The 20,638-nt window shown below is 42.3% G+C and overlaps 1 protein-coding gene across 2 annotated transcripts; it reads right to left on the reverse strand.

Moving 5' to 3' along the window:
* Nucleotides 1-739: 739 nt before the first annotated feature.
* On the reverse strand, nt 740-13,636 carry lrrc38a (leucine rich repeat containing 38a). Of its 2 annotated transcripts, XM_086212662.1 has the most exons (3): nt 12,716-13,636; nt 7,839-7,943; nt 740-3,103 (listed from the first exon to the last, which is right to left on the reverse strand). In XM_086212662.1, the coding sequence occupies exons 1-3, from the start codon at nt 13,341-13,343 to the stop codon at nt 2,856-2,858; spliced, it is 981 nt and encodes a 326-aa protein (XP_086068788.1). In that variant the 5' UTR covers nt 13,344-13,636; the 3' UTR covers nt 740-2,855. The 2 variants fall into 2 exon arrangements, with proteins under 2 accessions (XP_086068788.1, XP_086068789.1); XM_086212663.1 differs by lacking the exon at nt 7,839-7,943.
* Nucleotides 13,637-20,638: the final 7,002 nt, after the last annotated feature.

Here is a 20,638-nt window from a genome sequence, read left to right on the forward strand (position 1 = left end):
GATTTGCGACTCTGAATTGACTGTAGGTGTGGCTGTCAGTGTGAATGGTTGTCTATGTGTGTTGGCCTTGTGACGAACTGACAATCTGTTCAGGTTGTACCACGCCTCTCACCTGAAGTCAGCTAGGATAGGCTACAGCCCCCCCCCCCACCCCCACCCCACCACCCCCTCCCGCGACCCTGAATGGATAAGTGGTATAGACACTGAACATAAAGTTTACTTTAATTCATTATGTTGACTTAAAACATGACAACTTCATAGTTAAACTACGTAAACATAGATGTAGATGACCTCTGTGTCCCGTAGCCCTGACCGAGAACACAAACTCAGATGGAAGAAATATTTTATTCAGAGATAATGTAGATTGGACATTGTGAAGCCAACATATAACAGCTGTTTGTCATCTTAAGGCTCTTTAGGGAGCTGCTGCAATAACCAGAGTGTGTAGGTAAAACAAAACAAAAAAACATGTGAGCTTGGATGGGCCATACCTAAAAGGCTTTTGACATAAATGCTCTTTTTCCAACATGTGATTAATTAGCAAAAGTACTCACCCAAAACATACTTTAGGAAACTTAACTAACATGGACCTCAACTTTTTTGTGATTCGAGTTTGCGACCTGCCTCCTCCCTCTGCCCTTTCCCTGCGCTTACATCAGACAGAATGATTTTTTTTCCCCCAGAGGCTTAACAATCTAAATTTTAAGCCTGAATGGAAACAAATAGAAAGAAATACATTCTCATAGTACTGAGGTAACTGGGCATGCTTGACATGATGCAAAACAGAGTTTTTGTAGACTTAGAGTCTTTAAGGCATTAGTTTAAGGTTTGTTTTTAATTTTTTTACACTTTATTTATATATTATTATATTTTTACTATTTTTCAAATGCAGGCACTCTGACTCTAACACATGCAGTAAAATCCATCCAAAGATAAATAATATCTCTGTTTTACATGGTAGAATGTAAAAATACATTTTTGAGTCAAACCCTGTTTATTCACCCACAATCATTTGCCTTGTCATTTCTTTTTTTTTTAAGTATGGCAAAGTGATTCCATGAAAATCCAAACTTGTATAATATTCTAGTAATAATCTTGGTCATATCTCCCATTTTTCTGCACACTTCACTTCTCTCCCCTCTCACTGAAGGTATGAAAAACCAACACATACCCTAAAATTCCCTTTACTCTTGCCTTGGAGCCCTCAGAGGATGTGTGGCTCACACTTGAGAACGGCTGTTCTAAACCCAAATCACTTTGTTGCTTGAGCCTTTATTGTCAAATATAATCTATTAAGAAAAATGTAAGTCAACTATATCAGTTGAGTCTTTGCTGGCCTGTCCTCTGGTCCTGGCCTCCATACCAGCCACAACCTAACTGAGAGGCTGACTGTAAACAAGTCGGAATTTCCTAACTTCGTGCAGGACGTTGGTGTGGATACGCAAATCCCTTCAGCCAGCTTAAACAAATGTTACAATCTGGTAAAGCCATGATTTAGGAATGTCTCTCCAATGACAACTAGGTTGTGCGGCAGGTCCTAATCCTCTGCTACAATTCGCTGGATCTGTCAGTGCATCACAGTAAGCACCTCATCAAAACTCTGCTATCAGAGGACATTGTCAAATTTAGAGATAAAATCCCAAATTTGCATGTCAGTCAACACTTCAACAGACTCCAAATGAGGCACTGCATTACATAACTAGAGTTGACTGAAAATAACTTGTAGGATTTCCCCACCTGTTCAACATAACTACATGTAAAGTTTCCAGTGTTGTACATGGGAGTATTTGTTGCAGCCCTGGAATAAAGAATAAAGTGAAATGAATAAAGAGCATGTGTTGGAAAATGTTAGAATAAAACCATTTTGTAAAACTCTTTTTAAAATCCTGACTGAACTGAGAAGCGTGGCACTTCCCCCCAGCTGTTCAAGTGAGGGTCCCTCTCAATGGGGGGAGGTCTGAATCTTTGAAAACCCAAACACCGGGTTCAATAAAGCCTGTTCTCTGGGTACCCACAGTGACTACAATTACTCTTACAATGTAAGAGTATTTCCTCCATTAACATGACCATTTTCTACAATTATCTTCTGATTAAAGGTTAGCTTCTTTGACTTGTTTTAGCTTGTCCTCTGGGATAAAAGCATGTTCATATTGATGCACCTATACGAAATTTAGCTGAAACAATACGCACCTATATGGAATTTTATATTGCTGTTTCACTATAATGGGAACTCAGGCCAATGGACAACTTTAAACATAGAGAATGAAAAAAGAACAATGATATTGGTGGTTATATCATGTTTTTGATTTATTGGGCTCCAACATGTAGTCTGCCATGTCTGTCAACCAAGTCATGGAATGATTGTGTAACTCTGTTATAGCTCAGAGTATTAAGACATAGTGACCATCAACAAAGAAAAACCTCCCAGGATAAGTCCTTTTGTGGGTCAAAGGTCCATAGTAACTTCTTCCTACTTGCATCATTGGTGGACACTGTATTTCCTCTGCAGTCCTCACGCATGCTTAGATTTCTTACAGGTTGGCTTTTCTGTTTGTCCTTGTGGCATAAGTGCCAGAACTCCTCCATCACTTACCAGAGTCTCTACAGTCGGCACTGTACATAGTACAAATTAGTAGGGATTGCTACATTCAGTGAAAGCCATATCTGTTGCCAGTGTTTCAAGCCTATCTGATATTTCAAAAAGCCAGGATGTAATTCTCCAGCTAACTCAATAGTGATACTGGCTTTGTCATGGTAAGAGCTTTCTTTGCGTGGCACTTGTTACGCTACCACGCTTGCTCTCAATTTGGGTTGTGCTTTCTCTAAGATAGCAACAGGACTTCCAAGCAAGGACTTCAGTCATTTCCTTCCTCCTCATCTCCTTTGTTGCCCTTACTGAGGCGCTGGAAGCAATGGACCGTGGAAGCGAGGAAGAAGCTGGCCATGATGGCTGCCACAGAGACAGATATGCCAGAGAAGATGACTATGAGGTAGTCAGTGAGGCTGAGGTTCCTGCGGCACTCCCGGAAACTCTCTTCAGAGAGTAAACTGAGGGGAACACGCCGCCCATCCAGGGGCAGGGAGCACTCAATTCCCTCCATGCCTGCCAGGAGAGACAATAAATTATAAATCAACCAGGACAGATTATTAAGTACAATCACCATTTCCATCTGTAGGCTGTATAGCGGACATGTTAACAGCTTTGCTCATATCTCAGGAGGCATGCAGCATAGATGAAGAATAAATACTTTGTGATTCTAACCCACCCATTGCACACATTTCTGACTGCCTCGTTTCCCTGCTACTTTAAAAAAAAAATCAAATAAAAGCAAAACAAATTAGTCACAGGCTGTTACTCTAATTCTCACTAATTGTGGCATGCACCATTTACAGACTGTACCGCCAGAAAGTTAGGAATTGTTGGTCACTTTCAAAATTAGGGTTAAATTGTTTGATACGTTACCACTTTTGATTCTTGACCAATATTTCTTTACGCTGAAGCCCGAAATTGACATCCTTGATGCACTCACTTTACATTCACATTTGCACATGTTAAAGGCTGTACACCATTAAACATCGTAAGCTCACTCAAACACACACATATATGAAAATATAAAACAAATAAGCCACCAAGAGGCACTGTAATAAGCACATTTCCTTCCTAACTTTTATTTCATGATCTTGATATAGTTTGAACTATTTCCACCCCTCTGCTGGCTTTGTAATTCCCTGAATCAAAACTCAAAAAGTTTCCCACCTTTTCATGATAACATAAAGTAGTAAAATGAACTTCTGATATCTGAGAGCCTTTCTCCAATAGTCATTAAATTCAGTGTAGATGATTTCCTCACAAAATCCTGATTTACCTATTATTTAAGGAATAGTAATCTGATTTTGATTTTCATCAGTTTCAGTCAGCCATCCATCAATTGTTAAGTTCTGGTAAGTAATTAGATGAAAACATTCAAACTTAAAAATACATAAAACATTTCTTCACTTTTTCATTCTTTGGAAACACAATTGTAGGAAACTTCATCCACAGGGGGTGCTAAGAGACACATTCAATAACCAGACAGCCTATAAGGGACTCACTGACACTCTGCCCAGTTGCTTTTTACTATTGAGAGACTCGATTGTCCCCTCCCCACACCCCTGCTGGCCTGTGCTCCATTTACAGGCCTGACCTAGCCTGAGAAGGCTTATATCATCAGTCAGCTCTACACTACAGACTGACATTTGGTTGGGAATCCCATGGGTCAGGATTTAAATTTCACTGAGTCACAGGACATTCTACTGTACACACTGTAACACGCGCACCCACACACACACACACACACACACACACACACACACACACACACACACACACACACACACACACACACACACACAGTATCTTTAGGGGCCAAATGAGCTTGCACAGTATCAGCAGATCAGCCAGAGTGTGAAGCCCCAAAGCTTTTACACTTGTAACACACTGGAGGTGGACCTGCTACCAGCACTCAGTTTGGGAATCATGCCTGAAACAGTAAAGGGGATGTTTAATGAAATTTCTTAATCAATGTAATATCAAATGTTTCAAATTCAATCAAAACTCAAAAGTGTTTCAAGTCTTCCTTTGATCTGTTCATGAAGTGCATTATATTTATACAATTACAACTTTTAACTGTTTCCTGTGGTACCAAAAAGTCAGTTGATCTCTATCCCTTTTATTGATTTGACTCTAGACTCGTTCTCCTTGTTCTATGGTCTTATCGTCGCATCAGTCACCCGTGAGACTCTGTGAACTGTTCGGTTCCGGTTAGATTGTCTTTAACAGAAAACCCAAATTACTCCAGGAGCAGAAACTCCCCCGAGGGAACTCCCCTCCATCTGCCTCAGCCCATTGCAAGATGAGCTCACTGAATCTTCTCACTGGCTCGATCAACACAGACATTCAAGTGCTGCCACCTACTGTCTGAAGGTATTTCTCCTCCATGAAATCCTGCCATCTTGTTTGACTGCAGGCTTAATTTACAATTTCAGCAACAGAAACCAGAACTTGTACAGAGTTATACTTGACTTTTATTTCAACACATGGTTAAGATTTAACTTGTTATTAAGATAGATTTGTACAGTCACTCCTGCAACTATATTGATCTTTGCAAAATATGAGCTCATCTCTAGATTTTTAATAAAAAGATGATTTCCTTCTTTTAAGATTTTAATCAAAGGGTGTCATGACATAGCTCTTTTCTGGCAGGTATCGGAAGATCAGCTGTTTACTGAATGATACTGATTTTGTGTTTACTGTTTCACGACTTCTGATCGCCTAGAGAACACACTGTTGTCTCTGACACTACTCCATTAGGTCTGAAGGTCCCGCTGTCATCCACAATCAGAGCTGCTATTTATCAGGCTACTCTGGCAGAGTTGTACATTCACAACCTTGTTGTTCTCTCTGTTACTGTACATTAGCATATCACTAGCTAGCACTAGCCAACTGAGCAAGTAAACCATCATTTCCAGCTCACCCTCAGCTCTGCCATGAATTCATCTGGAAGTATTGTTTACAAGAGCAACACAGAGATACAACTGATGATGATAGTGCTCTTTTTTATGTATTGGAAGATGCTTTTATTCAGAAGTCGCGACCAGATAAATGTGCGTTCTGCATCATGACTGGACAATTTCGTGTGAGCAGTCCTGTAGAATCAGTGATCAATTAATCACTGAATCAATGATATTTTATTTGTATTGCACTTTTCAAAAAAATAAAACGCAACACTAAGTGCTTCCCATAAAAAAAGAAAATGGCCCTGTGCTCTCATTGTCTGGTCCTTGTCAATACTCCAGCTACTGAGTTTTGTGCTCATTGTAACTACATGACGCTTTTCTCGGAAAGGCCAGAAAGACAAAAATTACGAGGAGCATTCAGTCTCTGCGATGGCTTGAGAGAGAAATGGCATAACTGTGGAAATGTACTTCCAATGGTGAGGAGCTGTCTTGGTTATATCTTAATGTGGGGCTCAAAACTGAGGTCAACATCAAATGTTACACCAGGATTTTTTACTCTTTGACAGGGTTTCAGAGCCAGTGATTGCACTTTTGTTTAGTCATTTTGTTTAGTTTCTCTCTCGGTGCTTCAGACCCAATAACTAAAACTTCCGTATTTATTCTCCGGTTAAGCCGGAAATAGTTCTCTGCTATCCAGCACTTCATATCTAAAATACAGCTAAAAAGTGTATTGATTGTCACATATCATCAGCAAAGCGATGAAGTTTTATGCTATGTCTCCTGATGACACCTCCAAGAGGCAGCATGTAGAGATTAAAAAATATTTGACCTAATATCAAACCTTGGAAGACTCAAAGTACAGTTTATAGCTTTTGGATAATCACTCATCATAGTGACATCCTAGTATTTGAACCAGCTAAAAACAGAACCAGAGACTTCATGATCTTGTCGGATCATGATTTTTAAAATCCTGCAAGGTCTATCAAGAAATTTCCTTAAGAAATCAAGGACAGCTGTATGCAGGCTACTGTGTGTGTGTGTGTGTGTGTGTGTGTGTGTGTGTGTGTGTGTGTGTGTGTGTGTGTGTGTGTGTAGGTGAATAGAGGGCATTAACAGAAGAGGTATCAGCTATGCTCAGATTCTCAGCTGATAAGGATGATGTCCATGGCTATGTTTCTGCCTGAACCTACGCTATGAGCTGCATTTTTATTTTCTCATCCTCTCACTCCTCCTTCGCGCTCCGTGACCTGCATAAATCACTAAAGTCCACCATCACAACACACTCTAACCTGTTATCAGGAGAGACACACAAATGCATGGAGTTATTAGTTGTATAGAAACTACACGTGAAGCCTTTAGGAAACTGAACTTGAGTTGCCACAAACTAAAATTAAGACCATAATATTTCAGCTGTCACAAACAAGACCGGAACATATGAGCAAAGCCATAAATGAACAGCAAGGAACCCAACACCACTGAAGCACAACAAACCCAAAACAACCTTTTAGGGCAGGGGTCAGCAGTTAGGTTTCGCCACAAACCCTTAAAAGCTCTCTAATCTGGTAGAGACTGACGTGCAGGGAAACACCCAGACAAAGATTGCTTCCCATGATGACCCCAGAAGGTTTGGGCAGCTGCTCCCTGTACTGGCATCAACCAGAGGAACACAGTTCCAACCCAGGTCAGGAGAGGTGTTGGTACATGGTTAAAAGAGATGTTTATCATGTTTTTCTTGGGCTGCAAAAACACACTTAGGGTTTGACTGAATACACAATATATCTGATGCACAGAAAAAAAATCACTCTAATTATTACATTTCTGTGTCAGGCAGACAAAGTGGCACAGAATATCCTCAACTCTTTTAGTTTGTGAATAGTTAATGTCGAATACAGTTGTTGATGGAAGGTAAGTCTGTCTTTCACCCATTTGAAATCCGAATCAGAAATACTTGACTGATTCCTTTTGAGGAACCTGAGTTAAGTGTTAATGTCACAGCTTTGTTGTGGCCTTGAATATACAAAGGAATGCATGTTATGCAGGTGAGCGTGTGGAACTGGTAAGGCTGGGGCCAGGGCTCAGGGACATGAGTTGCATATTCTGCTTGAAGCTGAGCTGATGTCCTCCTGACTACAGAACTTCACGCTGACTGCGCCGCCACTGCTCATTATTGGTCCATTCAATAAACCTCAAGTGAATCCACCATAATGTTTCAGTCTGGTTTGTGAAAAGTTGCATTGGTGTCAAAAGTGAAATGACTTCATTGAAATGTGACCTGCATGCTGGCTAGGGGTAGTTTAGCTTTAGCCTCAGTGAGCTAGCAAGAGTCTGCAGGGATGGAGCACCTGAGAGTGAAGGAGGAGGTGGAGGAAGAAGACGCTGGAGATTCCTTTCCTTCGTCTTCCTCCATCGGGAGCATGGGGGCGAATGGAGCACATGACCAAGGATTTCTGGAGAGTTTCACAAAAACCAAAGATGCTGCTATGAAATTAGCTGCCAAAGCTGGCAGTCTCTCTGTCGAGGGATGTAAACAAACAGCAGTGCCCATGTCCCAACATCAGCCACAAAGACCATCTGGGAAAGAAATCTGTGCTAAAATCAACTAGTTTTAGTTTTATCTTATATTTTGTTATTTATTAATTTTGTTTCAGCTCTTGTGCCTGAAAAAAAGCCAATGAGACAAATATGGGTCAATGAGTAAAAAAAACACAAAATAAAACATGTAAACAAACACAAAACATGATCCAATGATCAGGTGACGAAGACAGGGAAGAATTAACCAATCAGACTTGACTGTGTCAGTTCTTAGTCAAGGACAACCCTGTTGTCTTCATGTGTATCTGGACTCGCTAAAACATCACAAAAATCCTAAACTGTGAAAACTTCAGGCTTACGTAATGAGTATGATGCTTGATGTTGCCTTTTTAACCATTTTTCATTACTTCACTTACCCTTTCAATCCTATTCTTGGCATTTACCAGACATTTACCTCAGGAGTTAGTTACTGGTGAGACTAAAAAAGAAGGTGGCACTAAATGACTGATAACCTGGTTTAATGTTTACTGCGTGTATAGAGGTAAGTTGCCAACAGCTCCATGCATGCACGATTTATACTACAGGGCCAAATGCATCCACATACAGTATTAGGAACCACAGGAGATACTATTATGTAATTATACAACTCTAAGGCAAACCATCTGACACTGACTCTTCACCCAAAAAGGCATCTCTATTTTAGATGTATATCCACTTACATTTCTGAAAGTCATGCTTATTGACTGTTACTTGACCAGTGGAGTGTTTCTTTAACACCCGCACTTGATAACACCTCAAAAACATTTTATCCACAGTATAGGGAGGCACATCAGTTTTATTCTGCTTGTAGTTCTGCTGTACCCGAGAGTCACTAGACATCATTGTCAAGTGTGTGTGTGCGTGTGTGTGTGTGAATCACTGTGAGACCAGAAGGGGTTTTCCACATGAAAAGGGACTCAGTGACCTCATAGCTTGGTGATATTCCAGTCACGTGGCTTTACAACAGGCAGCCAGACTCATGCTCACACAGGCATGCAGGAGACAGACAGAGCAAAATACACACACACACACACACACACACACACACACACACACACACACACACACACACATACAAACACACACACGCATGCACACATGAACGCACGCATGTACACAGCTCGAATAAAGACAGGAACACAAATAGGACACCCTAATCTGAATTCATAATACAAACATGCAGATATTAAAGATATTACTATGCAAGCTAGACCGCTGAACGATAATATGGTATAGCAATACTGCAGTTACAAAGAATGCTTGAAAAAATTGCAGGGAAACATGTAAATCACTTCATTTATCAGTATATTCAGGTAGGTAAGAACACAAAACCAAAAGCTCCGGTTGATCCAGTTTTGCAGGTGCACCTGCAGCATCAGTGGATCTACTGCTTTTCTCACCATCTTGACTGAGAAAGGACATTAATTAGCCCTATTCTTCTGATTATAGCATGATTATAATTTATAATCGTGCTAAATAGAGCAGGCTGCTTTAAGACCTCATAGACAGTACAGTACACAAATTAATAAATTCTTAATTTCTGGTCAAATCTACTGCTTTCTGAATGATAAAAAATGATATCAAAAATGCTGTACATCAGTTCTTTCCAGACTGCTTATTCCCCCATTTCTGTGTTGCTGTGATAATAAGAAGTATCTCTTAATACTTTCTGGGAAGGGGAGGTCAACTGTGGGCAAGACACATCTGTTTTCTTATTTTTGTCTGAAATTTGTTCTCGCACAAAGCAATAAAACAAAATAAAAGAAGGGCTGTATGCCAATTCTGTTCTCTCCTACCTGAATGTGCTTATGAACTGTGTGATTTCACATGGTACGGATTGGAGGGTTTAGTATTTGTGTATGAAATGCAATGTGAATGTAAATGTTAAGCAAATATATTTGCATAATGCATTCTGTACATGCTGTTTTTTTGTGTCAACCTGCCCAGGGATTGGAGATGGAAATTAGAAACCATGATAATTTGGTACTCAACATTTTATTTCTGTGCTATCAGTGTTTTTTTTTTACATGGTTCCAGATAAATACACAAAAAATAAGTTGTATACTAACTTAAAGTGGGGTAGCATGGTGGTGAACTGGTTAGCATGTCGCCTCACACCAGGGCAGTGCAATACACATAAGGAAATGCCCCTATAAACCCATGTAAGAGAACTGCATTAAGAATAAAACTAAGACAATAACAGAAAAGAATGGAAAAGCAGAGGAAAATGACAACGAGAAGATTCTGAAAAATTACTGGTATGGTAATATGGCTTCCACAGGAAGTGCAATTTTTCAGATCATACATTTTGTCCAATGATCCAATAACTCAAATATTAATTAAATGTATCAAAGTATGTAAAAGATATTCAAAATTGTGTAAATGTCAAAATCCAATATTTCTGCCACAGGAAGTTAGCAAAGTGACATGGGGATGATGCTGCTTGGACCATGTTGAAAATGTGTGTTAGGTTTCATAGGATTCAGTGAAACTGTTTCTGAATGATAGTGCAGATACAAATGGCAAGTGGCAAAAAAACCCAAAACAGCATATGTGACACATGCCTCAGAAGATTCCACAAAACAATGTACCTTGATCTACCCACCCAACTCATTTTTATATTCAAATAATTAAGTTTGTTTTCTGTTGTGGCAAATCCATGATGTCAGGTGTCCTCTGGTTTGCTTTTGTCTCCTCCTTCGCTAAATGAATGCGTTTGTATTGTTTAGTCTGTGTGGATGCTGTGGGCGTGGATTTAGTTCAAAGTTAATTAATTAACTGCTACAGTCGGTTACTTATCCCCCACCTAACAAGGAATAGAGGTTGAACTATTCCTTGTTAGATTGTTGTTTTCCTAATGCCTCCAAAGACTGACAAGCCTCTGCAAGCAACCAGTGCACCTACTATAGGGTCCTCCTCATCATTTCCCCTTTTACGCCCAAGTGGAACTCAACTATCTAACACAACAATTCCACAATAGATCAGTGTCTGCATTTGGGTTCAAGTCATATCAGCCATAACTAGCTACAAACTGATCAACATAGACCCAGACCAGCAGACCCCCATTTCCTCCATCCAACTCTCACTGCTAAGGGTGAATTTGTGCCATCAAAATTTGTCCTCAGAGATGTTTTTAATAATATGCACTTTCAGTTGATGTGAATATCTTCCTAACCCCTCAACACATGCAGAGTGCCAGCATTATATAAAGGTAGGAAAATGCAGTTATTGGGGTTTGGCAGGTCCTTCTCTTGTTCCTTGCCTCCAGCTGTTAAAAGTTAAGGCTCCACAGTGATAGGATCACCTGGATCCCTCAATGTCCTCCTGCCCCCAGTATTCATGTGTAGTTTAATGCCTCTCCATTTTGGCGAAACATGAACGTGTGTAACTATGCAATGGCATTTGTTCATGGTCGCACCTGACTGTAAAAGTTCTGGGGTTATGCTTATCTGTTTTTTTTTGTTTTTTTTTGTCAGATCAAAGTTTGTGGATTACTGAGTATACAACTGGATAAAGGTGACTTGAACTGTACTGGGCAATGTGTTTAAGACATGAATGTTTCAGATAGTTTTTCTGTTCTTAGTGGTCAGACCTCCTAGTGCTTATGCCTATTGTCTATATGCTTAGTGCCACAGACAGCATGATGCACAATTCAGACCACAGGAGTTTTAAAATGCTGAGTGAATTTGAAAATTAGTTGCATTACATACTAAACATCAAAAATGTTCACCACTCTAATCTTTTAATAATGTACACACTACAACATTTTTTTAAAAATGGCACATCGCACACAACAGTGTTGTAACAACTTATTCAATTAATCTGCTCCATGTCATCTCTCTCACAGTTTTGTGAGGTAGTAGATGTGAGCAAGACGGATGCTGACGTGATGTAGCAAGTAGCTATAAGTAATGCTTTGCAGTGAGAGAAAACTAAATCAGAAGACCAAATCATTTCAGATATAGATATGTTCAGGAAGATATGTTAACCACAGAATCTTCAGTCAAAACTGGAAGTGAGTCTTTAATATCTGTATTTCCATATACTGGCCAATGTTAAGCTTAAAGGTGTCTTTGTGGCTTGGGGACACCATCAGCTGCTCCAGTAAAAGCAGGACTGCTTTTTTTTCATTTGCTGTTGGAGTTCCACTCAGAAAGAGGTGACGTAATCATTCCGATTTTTCATGTTTGGAGTGATTGGGGTACATGGCGCTCATGAGTCTGAGATCATCAAGACTGGATATCATTCACACACGCTGGATCACACTCACCCTTGAGTTAGGAACACTAAATATGGAACAAGAACAGTTCTGTACTTACTGGTGCATTTTTGTAGAATGTTTGTTCAACGGTACATTTGTAACGTCAAAAGTAACATTTTGTAACAGCACTGTACTGTTTAGTAATGAGGCTGACCTTAGCTGGCCAGTTGAGATTGAGACTGCCATGCTATTTAAGGTTTGGTTTTTTTCATTGATGGGGAAAAAATAATAATTTGAGTACAATTTTGGCATTTATTTGAGGGACATTAAACTGACAGTTGTTTCCGTATTAAGTATGTCTATGACAGAAAAAAATTCTGTCTGGATTTTGCTGCCCTGCTGTGGGACAAAGACTGCTGGATGTACTTTAAGCAGCTTATGTCTTACCCGTTGGGAGCTTGTGGCGGTTCTCTGTTAGCCATACAAACAGTTTAGCAAAGTGACAGGTGCAGAGCCAGGGGTTGCCCTCCAGACGCAGCATCCGGAGGGAGGGCAGCGGCTCCAGGACCCTTACGTCTAACTCTGTCAGGCCATTCCTCTCCAGTTCCAGCTCCCTCAATGAGGTCAGCCCAGTAAAAGCATCCTGTCCCACCATGCTTAAGTAGGGGTTGTTCCCCAGACGCAGTTTGATCAGACTCCTGGACTCTCCGAAGGTCCCAGAAGGGATATCTGTCAGGTTGTTGCTCCCCAGGTCTAAGAAGACCAATCTGGACGAAGTGCTCAGGGTTCCTTGCTCCAGCTGGGAGAGGGAATTATTCCTCAGGTCAAGGTAGACCAGATCGCTGTACAGGACCAAGAAGTCAGAGGGGATCCAGGGAATCCAGTTGTTGGAAAGCAAGAGACGACGTACGTCCAAAGGAATTGAGTCTGGTACTTCGGTTAGACCTTGGCCCGTGCAGTCCACAGTGTGGTGGTCTGGACACAAACAGCTGGATGGACAGTTGTGGCCTTGTGGAAGCAAGGTGGAAAAGATCAAGACAAGGAAAGGCTGCAGCCAATTAATGCATGGTAACATTGTCGAGTGGGCAGCAGCAATATTCAGGAGATGTGGGGTGAGGGGGTCTCAACAGGGAGTAAAAGGGGAGGATAGGAAAACAAATGGGAAGACCGGTCAAGATGACAGAAGGGGAAAGGGAAGGAAAGGTCAGATGACAAAGATTCAGCGTCCTGAAGATGGCATCATTTTATATTTCGGCACCGCGATGCTCGAATAAGCCAAAAAGCCATGGAGTAGCAGAGAGCGTTATTTTCCAGGAGATCATGTAATAAGCGGCCTAGATCAAATAGCAGCCTGCTGGCTTTGACGGAAGACAGGAGAGGAGCAAAAGAGAGAGCGTGCAAGAGAGCGAGTGTGGGGGGAGGAGGGAGAATGTGGAAGGGGAGAGGATTAACACAGAGGTAAATAGAAGCTAACGAACCAGAGGCGAGGGGGGCGGAGTTTGTAGGGTAAGCCACGAGACTTGAGTTTGTGTGTGTGTGGAAAATCCTCCATGTCTCATTTGTCAGCTGCTGAGGAAAACCAACTGCCTCTTTTATGAGTGGGAATCCTCGTTGACTTCAATTCCATCAGTGTGGTGTGATGTAAATACTCCAGACAGATAGATGGCGTGAAGATGAGGATGCCATCGCCATCTGTGACTCACATGTGATGCCGTGACATACATACAGCCAACAGCAGCCTCCCACACGGTCCTCTGGAATCACTGCCGTTTTTTTTCCTCACTGCCTTCCTCCTCTGTCTTGTCTCCTGGCTAGTTGGTGATGGAAAAGAGGTAGTTTCTTATCCTGTTACCATGACAACAATCCAAAAACATTTACTTGGAGCATGATGTACAGACAGGCTGCGCAAAATGTGGAACTAATCCTATACTGATATTTAAGACTCCAAGATGGATATTGCTATATTGGTGACGATTTGTTTTTAGAACATTAACCTAATTGTTCTCTCGAGGCCACATTATGTAATGACTATATGTAAATCAACAAAATCTAAGTCATGTCAAATGACAACCAACCAAAGACATTTGACACTGATTTTTTTCAGTTACATATTGGATGAGGAATTTTGTGTGATGAAGGAACTGGTCAGACACAAGAAAGAAGCTGGAGAATCAGAGATGGCTTACCCTGGACCACTTTATTGGACATGTTCACCACAGATGTACAAGGTTTGCTGTGAGATGAGGTTGAGTCAGCTCCCCCAGAACAACTATGTTCGACCTTTGTAAACAATCATACTTAAAATGTCGGACATGACCCAGTATTACCGAATTGGAACATTCTGCACATACTGTATGTGACTTACAGTACACGTAGTCTAAACACATTTATGCATAAAGATGCTGGTGCTGTGATTGTCAGTTTCGTTGTCATTAAGTGTTCTGACTTCAAATTTATGACACGAAAGGAGCATGAAAGGCACCACAGGTTAACTCACTGACCCAGGTCAAGGCCCTGGGGTTAGACTGGCTTTTTACCTTATTGATGAATTATGAAGCTGAGGAGCAAGAAAGTTCAAACAGAGGATATCAGCTAAAATTCCTTAGCAATTTGTAATACAAATCTGCTGATTGTTGAAACTGCACAAAACTGGTTTAAGTCAGATTTATGGGGTTGATCTCAGTTTATACTTGTTAATGATGATTCCTTTATGATCACTACAGTTAGCCATTGTGTTCCACAATGATCTGTGTTTGGATCAATCCTTTTCACTCTATATTTGCTCCCAGTAGGTCACATTACTAAGAAACATTCAATTAATTTCCATTGTTAAGACAATTGTCATGTCCAAGTAATCTGGTTGTGTTTTTGTTTCTCTTGTGTCTGTGTTCTCTTGTGGCTTCCTGTTTTATTTTGAAATTCAACTCCTCTCATTTCAAGTAACTTCCCCTTCCCCCGGTGTGTTTCCTGCCAGTGTGATTGTCTTCCCTGCCCTGATTGTGTCCACCTGTTTCCCATCACCTTTCAAAATGTATGTGTACATATAGTCTGTGTTTCCCTTTGTCCTGTGCTTGTTCATCTTGTCCTTCATGTCAAACTGTGCGATGTCATTCAGCACCACGTTCCATGCCTGGTCAAGTTGGTATTTTTGTTCCATGCCTCATCCAAGTTTGTATTTATGTTGATACTTTGTCTAGTCAGGTTTTTAGTCCATGCCATGCTCCTTACTTTATCTAATTTTGAGTTTCTTTGTTACTTTGTGTAGTCAGGTTCTCTGTCATAGCATTCATTTCATGTTTCACTATGGGAACGCCTCCTGCCTGACCTCATCAAAGGCACAAATAACATTACGCCAGCCCCAGTATGCTGGAGACAGGCTTCTTTCAAGGCCTGTCGACAACTGCGCCAGGGTGCAACGCTAAACCGTCCATTGACTCGTGTGCACAACTCGGTCGCCAGGTGTTTCATGCTCCATTGCACAGTTGGACACTCAAGTAGCACCATTTGTTACCTTCAGGAAATAGCATTATTTTCTGAATCCAGGTAGCAATAATTCTGCAAATAGCTAGTGTTATCAACACCAACTGAGAGGGTTAGGGTTAGATCGAATACCGATCGGGATATTGGCATTAGCGACACAGTACAACAGGTAGCAATATGTCCAGGAAGGCAGCAATACTCTCTCCTCATACTCCAGCAAGAGGAAATAGCAATATATCCCCCACTGGTCACCCGGGAGCTGTTTGCTAGCGTTTTTAGACCATTAGCTATCCATGGCTACAGCTAACAAACCCAGTGAAGCAGTGAAAAAACCCAAAACTTTGTCCCTGTTGCAATAAAATGTCTGACTGAGACACTCACCCCGTGTGTGTGACATGTCTGGGCTTACCCCAGGCTCAGGCTGCTGTAAGCTCCACGAACTAGTGTATCCACTGCGCTGCCTTCCCTTGTAAGCTTCTTCGCCTGCGACTGGCAACTTGTCAGTAGGAAATCCACTTGTGTGTGAAGCAGTTGCGCAGCAGGGAGAAGCAGACCTGTCCTGGGGTGTGACAATTTCACCTGGGCTAAGCTGGTCAGATGCAGACACCCTGCCCCTTCCCCGCTGACATCCTAGCAGGAGATTCGAAGGATGACGGCGACGAGTCAGCCGATTCGGAGCTCCTGTTTTCTGACGATGAGGATGAAGAATCCATCTTCCTGGCTAATGTCCAAAGGGCTGCAAAGCCCGCTATGGACAGTCCTTGCCCACGTCTCCTCTGGATCTTGTCATGCAGGACATGTGCAAGCGCGCGGCTAGCAGGCTCAGCATCTGGTGGCCTGTCGCTCAAGCAGAGGTTGTAAAATCTTCGTTTGATAGCAAGAAACCCCAAAGAAAGTCCCATTTTCCCGGAGCTACTCAAGGAGATAGCTGTGACCTGGAATGAGAGGCATACAGTGAGGAAACACCCTATCATAGGAAGGTCCCTGTTTGATTGCAAGGGGATGGTGTCCCAGGGGTTTAATATGGGACCCATCTTAGCCAGGAAAGTGCTTTGTGCCCCTTCACAGGGACCTGGTGTCTCAGGTACAGGGGGAGATATTCCACCCCCACCTGGAGAGGCTAGATCTATGGGATTGGCCCATTTGTGGTTCAATTTAAATACAGGTGGACCTACTCTCAGTGTTATTGACACTATTCAGTGTGACAGAGCTTCGTCAACCAGGACGTTGTATGAGCATAAGTTCCGTGTGTTTGAGAGCTGGTGCTTGAAGTTACAGGTTATCCCTTTTCAGTGCTCTGTGGCTGTGACTTCATGGGCTCATTTTAAAGGAGTTTCCATTCAAGAAGTGTGTGCAGCTGCATGCTGGGCCTCGTCCCACAAGTTTGCTAGATTTTAAAGGTTGGGTATCACAGCTCCAATTCTCATTTCTCATTTGGTCCTCAGTTCCTAGAGTGTGGCTTCTACTCAGTGAAGTGCCACTGGGGACAGCTGTCTTCATTACAGGCATGTCTGGCAATCCAGGAGTCAGTATTTTTCCCATCGTGAGACACGAAAAAAATGCTATGAAAGCAAACTTCAGGTTATGGCTATAACCCCCGGTCTCTGATAAGCATGAGTGAGGGGTCTCACCAGACCACCCTCCTTGCTATAGAAGTTAGGAAGAGGCAAGCTTGTTTTGAATGACAACTGTGGTTATGTCAACCTGATATATAGGAAGAGGGTCCTGTCCCTTCCTGACATAGATGTCACCGATGCCAGTGAATTGAGGCTGGTGTGATGTTATTTGTGCTTCTGATGAGGTCACACAGGACGCGTTCCCATAGTGCATAAGAGTGGTTTTGATTTGTACTTTGGTAATAAACTTTGTTCATCTTGCACCTTGCCTTGGACTTGTTAAGTTTTGGGTTCTCGTCCAAGCTCAAGTTGTGACAGTATGAACTAGCCAGCATGAACCCAGCTGACTCATCTTACCTAAATCAGCAGGAAGAACTGAGCCCCCCCCCATGTATGATGGCTCTTTTTGAGTATTTTTCTCTTCTTGCTGAGAACACAGCCAGACAGGAGTCACCAGTTACGGACTTTAGGGTTACCGGGATGGCACGTGGGGGTTCACACTCAGTTCAGTGAGCTACCAGGACAGCTTGAGGTCTGTCCAGGACAGCCAGAAACTCCTTGCTTGCAAGCAGAGGGCTGGCTAGCCACACTCCTACCCAGCTACAGCCACCTTTGGATGCCACTCCTGTTCTGGTGCTGAGGGTCCTGGCAGGCGCCACTCCTGTTCCTGTGCTGAGGGTCCTGGCAGGCGCCACTCCTGTTCCTGTGCTGAGGGTCCTGGCAGGCGCCACTCCTGTTCCTGTGCTGAGGCTCCTGGTGGATGCCACTGCTTCTCCATCATCAAAGGTCCTAGCGGACGCCACTTCTTCTTCATTGTCAAGGGTCCTGGTGGATGCCACTGCTTCTCTGCCGTTGAGGGACGCCACTGCTGATCCCTGTGCGCAGCTGGCCGCCTGCCTGGCTCCTGATTCCAGTGTCCGGCTGGTGGTCCAGCCCACCCTGTCCTGTAAATGGCAGCAACCCTCAGACTCTCCGTGCTCTTCTGCCCGGCCTCCAGGTCGTTTCACAGACTCTACGTGCTATCCTGCCCTGCCTCTGGGCCGTCCCCAAGACTGCCTCCAGTAAGTTCTGCCGATTAGTTCTGGTTTCACTTGTCCTTTTTTGTGTTTTGTGTTTTCCTGCCCTGACCTCTGACTGATGCTGCTGCTAGATGAGGCTGCAGACCTGAGGAGGCTCAGTTTTAGTTTTCATACTTGTAGTAATGATATCAGTATTTTTAGTACTTTAGTAACATTGACATTAGCATTGTATTTGTATTAGTATCAGCACTAGCACTTAAATGTGTTTACTATACTGAAGTTCATTGCTTCGATAGCTGGTAGTTTTTATTATTGTTAGCTATTTCACTAATGTTGCTGCTGCTGTAGTTTATTTTGTGTGTTATGGTTAGCCCTACTTACTCTTTCCATCATGTTCACATCCCCTACAGTCAATCTCTCTTCCACTTCTTTTTGTCCCTATCTGTCTTTGTCCTTTTCTTCTGCTTTTCTGTCCCTTTCCCTTTATTCATCTTTGCCCTTTCCCCCTTTTTCACACCCTCCCACCCTCCCAGCTGGTCAAAGCAGAAGGTGTTCCCATTGATCTGGTCAACGTTCCTGCCTGTTAAAAGGAAGATTTTTATTGCTGCCTTCGCAAGATGTGCTTGCTCATGAACAACTGTTGGGTGTCAATTTATTTTAATAGTGTGGTTCTACACCTGCTCAACTTGAAAAGTTGCACAAGATATTTTTTGTTGTGATTTGGCACTACACAAATAAATTTACCTGACTTGACAGTTGTTTAAAGAACTGCCAGAATATTATATGCAAAAAATTGCCATTGTCAATTATACCATGCAGCCTCATATGCCAAATGTTACCCCTTGTCCTTATTAAACCACCTTAACATTTCCATGAGGATTATTCCAGAAAGGAGATCATTCATGACCGTGAGAATGTGGGGTCCTCAACTCCAATTTCATGGCTGTATGAGCATTTCTGATGCTGATGGGCCATGAGCGACATTTACAGGTGACACAGGGAAACTAAGAATCTTATGGAAGCAATTACTCCTCAAGGTGATTTGCATGTCACAGACACAAAGAAGAGTCATTAACTCAGACACTTGTCCCTGAGTCATGCCTTACCAGCCGTGTGGGATGGAATGATCTGCATTTCGGCCAGGAATGTAACATTTCCATACAATTTCATTGTGCAGGCAAACATTATAATTTGCAGCGAGAGTCGGATTCCCTCATGTAATCAGAGCTATGTTATAAATGCATTGTCCCATGATGAATTTGTTTGTGAATTTTCAACAGTGTGCAGTTGATATGTAATGCAAATTAAATGTGGTTGACAAATATTGTGGTGAAGTAGCCTGGATCAACCCACTGTTACGATCCCTGTCTCGTGCTTCCTGTTTTATGTTGTAGTCATGTCCTGTCTTCCTGACCTCCCTCCTGTGATTACCTTATGTGTCACCTGGGTGATTGCACCACCTGTGTCTTGTTTTCCCTCATGTATTTAACTTCTGTGTTTCCCTTGTTTCAGTGCTGGTCCATTGTCGTGTGTCACGTTGTTGCGTGTTGTGCTTCTGCGTCTTGTCGTTCACTTAGATGAGTGTATCGCTAACTGTGCTTCTCAAGTATCAGTCTCAAGTCAGGTCGTCAGTCTCAAGTACAGACGTCAAGTCTCCAAGTTTCCCAGTTATCAATAAACCTCTTTTGTGCACCATCCTACTGTCTGCACTTTGGGTCTACTTCCCCACTTCCCCCCCTCACCCACTACTTGTGACACCCATGATTAGTTTATCTAAAGTAACAGGCTAGGAATGGTTACAAGCTTTTTTTCACACATAAACCCAAGTGCATTGAAGTGTGTATGCCCCTGAATATCATCTGATTGGATAGCATCATTTGTCATTGGTGGTTCTAGTTAGTGATGCACCTTTTTTTTACCTGTTAAACTACAGAATCAGTGCTTTCCAACGAGTCTATGATTTCATACATGGGTAATTTACATTTGTCCATCCAGTCACCCTAGACAGGTCACTAGTCCATCGCAGGGCCAACACACATAGAAAGACAACCATTCACACTCAGTCATTAGAGTATCAATCAGCCTTGTCCCCTCTTGCATGTCTTTGGACTGTGGGAGGAAGCTGGAGTACCTGGAGAGAACCCACACAGGAACAGGGAGAACATGCAGACTCCACAAAGAAATTTCCTGCGCTCGAGCCAGGGCTCGAACCCGGAACCTTCTTGCTGTGAGGCAACAGTGCTAACCACTGCAAC

The sequence above is a fragment of the Aulostomus chinensis genome, chromosome 9 (genome assembly GCF_037954235.1).
Source record: "Aulostomus chinensis isolate RoL2024-O1b breed Wild chromosome 9, RoL_Achi_v1.0, whole genome shotgun sequence".
In the NCBI taxonomy this organism is placed as follows: domain Eukaryota; kingdom Metazoa; phylum Chordata; class Actinopteri; order Syngnathiformes; family Aulostomidae; genus Aulostomus; species Aulostomus chinensis.